Source organism: Pleurodeles waltl, chromosome 6, assembly GCF_031143425.1.
Source record: "Pleurodeles waltl isolate 20211129_DDA chromosome 6, aPleWal1.hap1.20221129, whole genome shotgun sequence".
NCBI lineage: Eukaryota > Metazoa > Chordata > Amphibia > Caudata > Salamandridae > Pleurodeles > Pleurodeles waltl.
Genome location: NC_090445.1, coordinates 1,427,440,343 through 1,427,452,912, shown reverse-complemented (window position 1 = coordinate 1,427,452,912; position 12,570 = coordinate 1,427,440,343). Strand labels below are relative to the sequence as shown.

Below are 12,570 nucleotides of genomic sequence, written 5' to 3'. Positions count from 1 at the left end.
CCAGTGGGCGGAAACAGAGTTTCCTCCCGCTGACCTATAGGGAAACGCGTAATGGCCCCGGGGGGTAGGCTGCCATACTGGTGGCAACCTACCCGTCGGGACTTTGACAGATGGGCTTTTCCATCTGCCAAAGTCATAACCAGGGCCTTAGTGTTGGTTCCATGACTCCTGACATTCTTCAGGGCTAACCCTCTCATTCGAGAATTTTTGTGAAGAATCAGTCTGCCTGGTAATGATAGAATAGATAGCATCAAGCATAGCAAGGACAGTGGTGATTTTAGATCAGGAGAATGATTCAGAATTATTTGCCCAGAGTAACGATTGTGAAACAGGTGTGCCATGTGATGAGAGCACTGAAGTAAACAAAATAGTGATGGGTGGAATGCTTCAATTGATCTCAACCATGGCAACTACCCGGGCTGCTATCAGCCCTCTCCGAATCAGAACATAAGGAACCCAAGACAAGTTTGAGCCTGGCTGGGGCTCGTCAGTCAGGTGCTAATTGGCTCTAGTGGCATAGTGAGCACGGGATTCACATATGGCCTTATCCATCCCACTTAGGGCAATGCGCTGAAGTAAACAAAATAGTGATGGGTGAAATGCTGTATTAATCTCAGGCACTGGTTATTACTCGGGACTGCGTCCCAGTCTATCATTTTTCTGCTCACCATGCCGCCTCATATGGGCCCCAGCTACATGACAATCAACCTTGGTCCTGCACCAATAAGAACGGTTATGCTTGAACTGCCAAGCCAGGTCCACTCGGGCCCACGCACAAGCAACCCAAGAATGATTTCTCCTGGGTTCGTAATTATCAGTTGTTTATAGGGCCACAATGTCAGCGCTCAAGTGGGCAATAACTGGTGTGGGGCAGTATTAAAAAATACATCAGGGAGAGGATGATGTTGAAAACTGTATTCCAGTGAGCGATTTACAGAAGGATCCCCACTCTGCCACATTTGCAGTTGGTATGATACAATCCTCAGCAGTTGTCTCTGGAATAAGGCCCTCTCAAAACACCTAACAGATTCTCAAAATCAAGTGGGAGCATACTTGTATGAGCTCATGACTTGCAAACTTTCCTGGTAAGGTATACTTGCATGCTGTATGAACTTGTCTTGGAACTGTACATGCATGCAAAGTGCTTCTGCCTCCTTGGTTTCTGGAAGATTTTTTTAGCAACAACCTGTGTTGTTACCAAGGCCACTTTCAGTGTAGAGTAGCCGGTGTCCCAAATAAAAATGCAAGGACATTGATGATGCCCTGGGCCCACATTATCATTTTTCTTCTTCCAACTGGCCCTTTTTAGATGCTTGAGAGGTAAAGGAGAGTTAAAATCAAACTTTTGATTTAATTGACCCTATAACATATTTGGTCACACATTAAATCCAGGAGGCCGTAGATAAAGTTCAAATGTTTATTACAAATTAAGGTCCAAACTGATGTAAATGAATCTCAAAAACATGGCATATAAGTACAAACTCACCAAAAGTGAAGTAAAGCTCTGAATTATGAATTAAGTTAAATCATAGAAGCATACGACATATGAGAATTTCAGTTGAGTGTCAGCGTGACAAAAACCTTAGTAGAAGTTCTGATAGAGAGGGGTTGCATAGCATAAAGCCACACAAGGGAATAAAGAGAGGTCTGTACTCCTCCAAGTCTCAATGGAATCTGGCCTCGTGTCTAAGTAGGTGAAAATAAATTAACCCTTCAGAACCTTCAAGAAAGCTGCATCATCCATGCCAGTAGTTTTCCACTTTCCTTGCAAAGTTGAAATTGGCCACAACCCTCAAGTTCTCATCTCACAAATCAAACATCAGGACTACCTTGAATGTTTCCTGGTGTCCGGTACATAACAGGAGGCTTTTCTTCTCCGTTCATTAGCCCTCCTTGTCCCTGCCATAATATCCTCCCGTACCCCACTATCTTAAACACACAACATATCCTTCATTAACTTCAGACTCGTACGAACGCACCTGCAAAGAAAGAGTATTGCAACGTGAGCAAAACTATGTCGAACGTTAAACACAAGAAACCAAATGCTTTAGGCCTTTTGTTATGCTATCTTAATAATATATCCAATGTACATTCAAAATATATGTTTATAAGTGCATCTTGCAATTATAAATGAAAACAAGAATTATAAATGAAGTGTGAATCTATGCAGTTACTCCATAGTACCACAATCAGAATACATGAATATAAATGTGGAAGATGACTACAATTCAGCATGTTAAAATCAAACCTTATAACACACATATACATTAACTACCAATCCTCTACTGTGAATGCACCTTCAATAATATGATTTGGATGCTCCACTTTACATTAGTAACATTAGGGCACACAATATGTATTGTCGATTACATTATTATGTCACGTCTGTAACACATGATGGTGCAACCAAAATCATGCGCCGCTAACATTGACTGTGGAGAGTTCAGCATCATTATTCTCCCTATAAAGAGTTGTACTTATGAATAACTGTGCTACATGGTGTGGATTCTGTTAGATACTAGCAGAAATGATTGCTTTGATTTTGTTCCTATATTTTAAGCCTCAGTGTCATGCTGATTAGTAAACAAATGATGCTTAATCAATTACTTCTACTTCTGCAATACTCTTGCCTGTTCCTTGTTCATCTTTTACTATGTACTGTGGTAACTAAACATGTTCTAATTATTCCCAAATTATTTCACTGTCTCCTTAGATCGAGTCAGCAGATGCCTGTTTAATCCTTGCAAATAAGTATTGTGCAGACCCGGATGCCGAAGATGCCTCTAATATCATGAGGTGAGCTTGTTCAGTCACTCATTTGAAGGAGTATGTGCCTATATGGTAATGATCAAGTTAATCAAGTAATAATACTCACCAGAACACTGATAATGAGGACATTGATGCAATTACCCGTTTTTAGTATGTGATGCAATGAATATATCTGCTACTAAGCAATTGTAATTTCTGTAGGTCTTCCATCAAGCCAATTTTGTGTAGGTCCTTCATCGAGCCTAACTTTTAAATCCTCTTCCTTTTTTCTCAGAGTTATTTCAATCAAGAACTATCATCCAAAGATAAGAATCATCACCCAAATGTTGCAGTATCACAACAAGGTAAGGAAATCACTCGGGTAACTAAAAGCACCAACCAGAATCACAATCTTGCATTCATATTTTCTGGAACTCTGTTTTTATAATTTTCGAAGTCACAGTCTGGGTTTTTATGGTGCTCTGTAACTCATCAGCATATTATTGTATCTGAATAGTACCAGACAACAGTCAGCATTACAACTGATATTATGTTGCATTGCGTTATCTTATATGCTTGTGGGAAGGTCTTTTACCTGTGATAGTCTACCACCTGGATACTCTAAATTGCTTTCTGCCCTTTTCATTTGTCAGCCATCCCAACAAATCTAAGCTTTTTTATATCTTCAATATTATTCACTTTGCAAATGTGTAGAGTAGAGATCCTGGAATCCCTTATGTACCACAACACTCCTCAGCCCTCATCACAAGCATAACCAATTCAGATCAGTTATTTATGGTTGCAGTGTACCACAAAAATGCAAAAATGATGAAAGTTTGAATCCCTTCAGCCTTGGGAAATGAGTCTATATTTAAATTTAGCCATGGTAATGTATAGACTATCCTGAGAATTGCTAGTTTTGCCAACACAAAGAGGAAGACCATTGACTTCATGTATTTTTGTTACTATTTATCATTTGCTAAATCACTCACATATTTCTCGTTAGTGTTATCTTACAACTATTTGCTTTCATATAGTTAACATAAAAGAAGGATGCTTCTTCTTGCGCCTAATAGGTCAGATGAGTTTTTTCTCTAATTTATTGACTCTCTCGATCTTTATCCAGAAACCCCTTCCTGATATTGCAATCCTCTATTGAATACAATAGTAATAGTAGCTGTACATTTTAGTGTGAATTTGTCACGGTTTCGGGCGGGTCTGATCAGGACTTTGGTTGGGTCACCCCTTGAGGTCACCGAATATCCCAAAGAGGTAGTGTGCTGGGGCAGAAGAGCAGCTAGAGGCATACACGGAAAGGACAGCTATAGACAGGCACAGGAAACAGGAAAGTAAAAGCAGAGCAACCCTTGTGTGAACAAATAGGAAACAAATTACTAATGGACAAACACGCTGGGGTTGTACACAGAGTAAGGCGCAGAACCTCCCACAGGGACAGGGAATGTCAATGCCTCTGTGCAGTTTGCTCTTATAGATAGTCACCCTGCCAGCCCCATAGAAAGGAGGCAGCAGAAGTGATTCTGTCTCTGGACCCTAGAGCACAAACAAGGATAGTAGTTACATACACACAACAAGCTCTTGTGGGTCCAGCTAGAAACAACAGCGATAGCACACTGTCACTGTTAGGCACGAAATACAACGTATAACACTAGACAAGGAGGGGGGCTGGAACTGCCTCCTGGAAACCAGGAGCCAACCCCAGTACAAAGGAGGACACTTATACACTGGTGAAGACTGATAGAACACTTACCAGGCACAAATACCGAGAGGAAACAGAAACAGAAGGGACAAACTAAGAGACAGAGGCAGGAACTGGGAACAGGCTCAGGCTGAAGCAAAGGCAGGACTAGGACTGGAAAACAGGATGCAAACCTCTGGCTGGGACAAACAGAGACAGGACTGGGAAACCGAGAGCAGGGTCTGGCTGGAACAGACAAGGATAGGTCTGGAATACAGGGAGTAGGAAAAAGCAGTAAACAGGACTCATAAACAGAGAGCAGGTTCAGGCTGAAACAAGGCAGGAGCAGGACAGAGAAAAAGGGAGCAGGCTCTGGCAGAAACAAACAGGTACAGGGCTAAGAGATAGGAAGCAGACTCTGGCTGGAACAATCAGGAGCAGGGCAGAGAAACAGGAAACAGGTTCAAGCTGGAACAGAACAGGAACAAAATTGGAACACTATCTGATAAGAGGTCTGTAACACAAAGGAATCGAACTCCAATGCACGGCAGGGATCTTGAGGAAATGGCTGCTTATAAGCAGTTCCACACTGGGCTGCACAGGAGAGGTCTCTGGTGTGTGTAGTTTCAGACACTTGCAAGTCCTGGAAGAGAGGATCCGGTGAAAAGGAGCAACTGGACTTCTCCCATAGAAAACAATGGGAAACATAATCCAGACTTTCCTGACTACCAGGTTGTGCATTATGGGATTTGCAGTCCCAGGAAGCAAATGTAGTACTATACAAGTATACCATGGCGAAAAGGGAAATAAACAGGAGTCAGCAAGGGACTCTAGATAAGTGCTCAAGGTGATTCCCAGGCTACCAAGAGCCCCCTTACAGCCCCCCCTAGAAATGGGACGACAGAGTCGAAACAGAATTACTTTAACAAACACAATGTGACACATAAGGCAGAAATGGTAAATTAATGTCTAATTAGATACAATAAAATAAGTGAGATAAAGTTACAGTAATTGAACCATGACCTACTTTGAACATTTAACCTGAGACAGGCGGTTGTGAAAGGCCGAACATATCCTGTCATATCAACCATTTTGCGTTACACCTACTCCATACCATTTGCTACCACCCTCTCCTGATGAATTGTGCAACTGGAAAAACTGCAGCAAGCTTACTGATTTAATGTATGTAAAAGTACTGAATTTCGCCTTTGTTGCTCCCAGAAGGTTGTTAGAGAGTCTAAGCTTCACATAATGCCCACATAGGTCTCATCTATATGAGTGAGTGAATTAATAAACAAATGAAGACTTACATAGCATGACAGCAGCCCAGAAGGAGTGTCCCTGTGCTAAGAAAGTAGGGCAGACATTCTAACCGACATACTAATGTTAAGTGGTTTGAAATATCCCAGTTTAAATTGCTTTTTAAAGCAGAGTTCAGAAGAAATGACACAAAGAGAAGAGGGTAACTCAGCTGCAAGAAAGCAGAAGGAATGGCCTCCCTTCATAGTTATAAATACTTTGACATTATGAGAAGGAGCAAGTTGGAAGGTCTAAGCAACCTGTGTGGTAGATAGTAACTGAATTTATCAATCACATTTTTAGGACTTTTCTTATGGAAAGCTCTGTGAGGTCGCATCAAGCTTTTGAAATAGATCCAGTGCTGTACCAGAAGCCATTGTAACATCTTCAAATGAGTTGTAATAGATTGCTGACAAGGAATTTTTAGTTAAGTCTACAGCATTCAGTACCATCTGGACCTGAAGGGCCAGAAAGTGAGGCAAACCCAGTTATAGATCATTTGCATAGTCCAGACTATCAATAATTAGTACATGGCCAATAGTCTTATGTGTATTGTCTGGAATAACTTTCAATATTTTTCCTAAGGAACATAAGAGAGAGAAACTGGTGGCAGTCAACGCCACTATGTGAGGGCAAAAGGAGAGATCTCTATCAAACGTAGCACTCAAATTCCTCACAGAATTAGCTGGAATAGGTGGCTTTCCTATTTCCTTCAGCCATCAAGCATTATACAGTGAATCAGAAGCCCCAAAGAAATAGATTTTGGTTTTGTCCGAGGTTACCTTCGAGCAACTATTCTTCGTCCAACCCTCAACTCTCGTGAGACAACCGTTTAAAGTTTCTTCCATATCGTTGGTAGATTTTTGAAAGGAAAACATGAGGAGGGTATTGTCTGCATTTGACATTACCTTGATGCAATACTAATGGATAATTCATGCTAGACTGGCCACGTAATTATTAAACAATGTAGGGCTCAAAGAAGAGACTTGTGGGACACCATATCTCAGCGGCTTAGTGGAAGAAGAAAATGGAGGGAGGTAGACTGTCTGCCATCTATCGGATTAAAAGGGCTGAAGCTAACACAGTATTACACCACATACTCCTGTGCTGTCTAGGCGTTTCAGTAAAATTGAATGAGTAAAATTTAATGCTGCTAAAATGTCAAGCAGTGCCAAGGCAGCAGATTGACCCCAGTCAGGCTGATTTTGATAAATTCAGACACCTCCAGAATCACTGATTCCACACTCTACTTTGGTCTAAAACCAGATTGGCACTGTTAAGTAAATCATGTGACTTATCTACGTGTCTTCAAATCATTCTCCAACTTACAAATATTTACATCTGGAAGATTAAATAAACCCTTTTAAACATTTGCCTTCAAACAAACACAGGATAGTATATGACTTTCTGACTTGCTCCATAATCTGTAAAGAGATTTCCTCGCTTTAAATAAGTCAGCTATTATCAGTTTTCCAAAATATTCTATCTGTTTCTTTGGTTTGTTGTTGGTTTGTCGATTTTAGATAATTATTGCTGTTTTTGATTTAGTTTTCATATAGGCAGGGTAGGCCCCACACGGCTGGCAGCCTCTTCAGTGCCTATTAAGCTAGACCAAAATGGCCAGTAATTTCATGTGGTATATTTGAGAGCTCATAATCTGCTTTGCAAAGCTTAATTTGCACATCCTGCCCTTTTAATGCTCAAGTGTGGTGCTCCAAAAACAGATCAAATGTCGATGAGGCAGAGGAGATTTTTGACTTATGCCACTTCAAGGTCATTTCTTTTATTATTTTGTTGTTGATTATTTTTGTCCCTGTGGCATTTTCTGATATTTATCACCCACTGAACCCAATCAAATGTTTGTTCTTTATCTTTGGATATTGTAGACACATTAAGTGGCTCTTATTCTACATAAGTGATTGTTGCTATGAGTGCCACTGCCAATGGCTTTCCTGCAATAAACCCCCTTTCCGTATACTGGGTCACCCAAAAATAGATAAAACCTTTTGCCTAAAATTCTTGAAAACAATTTACATTTTTTAAGTTTATATTTATTGCGCATAAGACAATGTATAAATACAGCAACCAAAGCACCACAATATTTTATAATTACAAACTATTCAATCTTTGCACCATCCAATTATCAAGGTCAATATCTAATTACCATTGTCTAGCTCATGAGTCATTGCAAAATTGAAGCCTAGATCTTTATCCCTTTTTTTGAGCAGCCGTGCCTTTGCGGGCATACAAACTAATCTCCAAATAATACATTGGGAGTATTCGAGCCAACCATTGGTTAAAAGCTGGGGGATCTGGTTTTAACCAATCAGATGCAATACAACACCGCATCACAGCCAAAGCCAAAAAAACAAAGTAGTGGTATTGACCAATGTTCTCACCATGATTGATCCCTAATAATACAAGTTGAGGTATTAAAATATTTTCAGAGCCAAAATAGCTCCCAGAAAGTAAGAAATCTCAGTTTTAGGTACATCAAGTTTATCACAGATGAAAAACATATGACACAGGTCTGCAGTTGTACTACTGCATCGCAGGCACATAATACCGACAGTTCGGCCCCACTTGACTGTTTTAGCAGGGGTATAATATAGATTAAATAATGTCTTATGATGCTGTACCTGTGGTCCAGTGGACATCAATACCAGCTGACCCATTTCTAAAGATGCTAAAAATGCTGCTTCATTAGAGCCTACCCGTCAGCTCCATTTCTCTGCTTGTTTTGCCAAATCATCTTGCATGGATTCCATAAGGAGCCGATAAAGATTGCTGATATTGCAGTCCATTGAACCCCCAAGCAGCTCCATCACTGGAAGTTTCTACCCACAGAGTCTCTCCCTAGAAACTTTCCCCAAGAAATATCTAAACTGCAGAAATTTAAAAAATCACATTTGTCAAGGGAAAATTCATCCTTTAAGTCTTCAAAACATTTCATTTGCCTGTTAGTAAACAAATCACCAATTTTCTGAGCTCCACCTTGTGCACATTTTCTACAATAAATATCTTGAAAAGTATCTGGGAGTATTGGAGTGTTCCATAATGGTGTATATTAATTATAATGCCCAATTCCTATTTGGTGCTTAACCTACAGCCATATCTTGGCAGCCCTTATTGTTTTGAATTTAACCTTTTAAAGTAACTTGGTTACGCTATTCTCAAGAAAGCAATATCTGCTTCATTGCCCCAGATCTGACTGTTGAATTGGCAGAAGGGCTTCTCCTAGCCCTTTACCAGAATGATTTGTATTAGTAATGTACTTATGCATTGTAGCCCATTAATAATATCTGAAGTTGGGCACAGCCCATCCACCCCTCTCCCTTGTAACACTAAGGGCCAGATGTATCACGCCTTCTTGCATTCTCAAACGGTGCGAATGCCCGTTTGTGAATGCAAAAAGCCTTTCAGTATTTATGAAAGGCATTCGCAGCGCAAATTGTGTTTCTCTAAATAAGAAATCGCAAATAAGGAATCCTTATTTGTGATTTCTAAACCACATGTAACAAGCAATTCCTTAATGCGAATTGGGCATTAAGGATCGCTATTACCACCAAGTTGAACTTGGTGGTAACCATGTGCAAATTTTAAAAATGCATTTTTAAAATTGACATGTAACGCACACATGCCCCTTTGGCATGTGTGCACCTTACATGTCCTGAAATACTTTTTTGGGGTGCAGCAGAGGGGGGCCTTAGGCCCCCAACTCCCTGGGGTTTTGCATTTCCTAAATTGAGAATTCCAGTTAGGAATTCGCAATTTAGGAAATGCAAAAAATTTGCAAATATGGGCCTACAGGCCCATAGGTGCGAATGGGGTCTGTATCACAATTTGTGATTCGGTAATAGCATTTGCGATTTTTAAGAAATCGCTATTACTGAATCGCAAATATGATACATTGCATTTTGCGAATCAGAAATAGCGATTTCTTAAAAATCGCTATTTCCGAATCGCAAATGCCTTTTTTGTTACATCTGGCCCTAAATACTTAAAAGCCCTTCGAGCCTTAGCAAATGACCATATTAAACTAATAGCTATCTTTTCCATACATCTAAACCAAATTTGTTCAAATTCCAATGGGATAGTCCTAAAAAAATACAATACTCTCAGGAGGAAGAGTATCTTGATGATATTGCATCACCCTACAATCAATAGATGTAGATTAGTCATATGGTACAGTTCCCTCTCTAATGCAATATTGTCTGCATAGAGTAGTATTTTAGTACTAAACCCCTGCCTTTCTATTGGCACAAATAGTTTATTGTTTGATAACATTCTTATTAGTGGATTAATAAATAGAGCAAAGAGCAGGGGGAACATGGATACCCCTGCCTTGTGCCCCTCAAAGTCAGAATAGATTGCAGTTCTAGCCCCGCAATTTGAAGTCTTGCAGTAGGGCTCTTATTTAAAGCCTGGAAGGCCGTAATAAAACCAGAGCCTATATTATTCCATAAAGCACTGCCCACAAATATTCACAGTTCACCAGATCAAAAGCTTTTTCAGCATCAATTAAGATCAGAGACATGGGAGCCCTTGCAACTTCCATTGTATCAAATAACGCTATTAACCGCCTGACATGATCGGTGGTCCCTCTTCCCAGGATAAACCTGAGTTGCCAGGGGGAGACCAATTTACTTATCACCATGCTCAATATGGAGGCAAGACCTTTGCATAGATCTTAGCATCCCCATTAATTAGAGAAATAGGCCTGTAAGACACGGGTTTAGTTGGATCTTTGTCTTTTTTCATGAAAACAGTGACTTTAACTGTTAGCCAGGATACCAGGGCCTCGGGTCCCCACTGAACACTCTTAAACAGGTCAAAAAGCTCATCCTTTAATTCCTGAAAAAAACACCTTATAAAATTCTAAAGGAATTACATCCGGTCATGTAGCCTACCTAGTAGCCACGGAAACCAGAGCCGGCACAATTTTATCTTAAGTCATTGGGGCTGCAAACTGCTCTCTGTCATCATCATCCAGCTGCCCCCTGGAACACAATCCAAGTATTGATTAATCCCATTGACCACGGGATTAGCCTCCTGATAATTAGGTTCATATAAAAATCTCTAAACACCCTAAGTATAGCTATGTTTCCCTTTACTAGCTTTCCATGTGTATCCTTAACTTCATTAATGTTACTATGAGCCCTCTTCTGCCTTGTTCTAAGAGCTAATAGTTTGCCGACCTTTTCACTAAAATTCATGCCTGGAACTTACCTGCTACCTTCTCCAAATAAGATTGGGTGATTCTTGCCTTCACCGCCAAGATTTAATCTTATGTCTCACATAAGAGTGCATTGCCTCCAGCTGCCTTCACTTACTGAGATTCCAGTAATACTAACTCTTCCCTGGCAGCTGATATGTTGAAATTGAATTCTCTACTTATTTAAACTAAAACTTAAAGTCTGTCCTCCTATTCCTGCTTTAAGGGTGTCCCAGGCCATGTTACTGTGAGCACTCTCTCTGTTAATTTCCAAAAAGGCTGGTCTTAATTGCTTCATGTGTTGAACGTACTCCTGAACTGCCAATAACCCCCTATCGAATGACCACGTCACGGTCTGTTGTTCTTTACTCAAGGCCCTAATTTCTACCACTAAAGGGTTATGATCCAACATAATTCTCTGATGCTTTTCAATCCTTGACCCCTCACACAATTTGGATGATACAAAAAAGTAATCTAACCTAATATGCTTCTTATGTGGGGACTGAAAAATAAATATACCCCGGATCACGAGCCTTTAATAATTGCCAAAGATCGATCATACAATGATTTAACATGAGAGACCGCACCGCTCAAAATACTTTGGGCTTTCTCCCATCATACCGACCAAGGTGCTGAATGGGCAGTGTTAGAAATGGGGTCATTGGTTGGCAGTCAGGTTACCCTCTGTCCAAGCAAGGACCCTCACTCTAGTCGGGGTAAGTCACACACAATCCAAATTATCCTGTGCCCACCCTCTGGTAGCTTGGCACTGAGCAGTCAGGCTTAACTTAGAAGGCAATGTGTAAAGTATTTGTGCAATAAATTATACAATAACACAATATAGCACCACAAAAATACACCACATAGTGTTTAGAAAAATATATAATATTTATCTGGAGAAATGCAGGTCAAAACTATTAAAATGCAATAAGTATATGATGAGATATCACTGAAAAGTGATATAAAGTGTCTTAAGTCTTTTAAAAGCAAACAAAGTCTCTTTCAAACACAAAGTACCTGGTTCGCATGAAAAGTCTCCGCAAGGAACTGCAGAGAAGGCGATGCGTGGAAACAAAGGGGTGTGAGTTGATTTCGCGGGCCGCACACGGCGATGCGCCGTTTAGTTTTCACGCAGGGAAAGCTGTGCGTCAATTTCTGCACTGAAAGTCACAGGAGCTGCGTCGACCCGGTGGGTGCTGCGTCGAATCTTCTCCCGCACACCAGCCGCTGCGTCGATTCCTCTCAGGAAGTTGGGCTGCATCTTCCGGGCCAGCTGTGCATCGATCCAGTAGGCCGTGAGTCCAATTTACGGCTGGAGCTCCATCGATCTTATCATCACAAAGTCAGGCTGCGTTCACCACGGTGCAGGCTGTGCATCGTTTCTGGCAGGCTGTGCGTCGAATTTCGCCGAACATGGAGTCCTTCTTGAAGAGATGAAGTCTTTTTGGTCCTGAGACTTCAGGGAACAAGAGGCAAGCTCCATCCAAGCCCTTGGAGAGCACTTCTTCACCACTGCCAGAGAGCAGCAAGGCATCAGGGCAACAGCAAGGCAGCAGTCCTTCACAGAAAACAGTCAGGTGAGTCCTTTGGGCAGCCAGGCAGTTCTTCTTGG

At 40.9% G+C, this 12,570-nt stretch overlaps 1 protein-coding gene across 7 annotated transcripts in view; it reads left to right on the top strand.

Moving 5' to 3' along the window:
• Nucleotides 1–12,570, top strand: part of KCNMA1 (potassium calcium-activated channel subfamily M alpha 1) — a 1,226,483-nt gene that overhangs the window by 794,715 nt on the left and 419,198 nt on the right. For all 7 annotated transcript variants that reach the window (XM_069240804.1, XM_069240805.1, XM_069240803.1 and 4 more), the window contains exons 12-13: nt 2,714–2,796; nt 3,044–3,113. In XM_069240804.1, the coding sequence (XP_069096905.1) occupies nt 2,714–2,796; nt 3,044–3,113 (153 nt within the window). The remainder of the gene's footprint in view (nt 1–2,713; nt 2,797–3,043; nt 3,114–12,570) is intronic.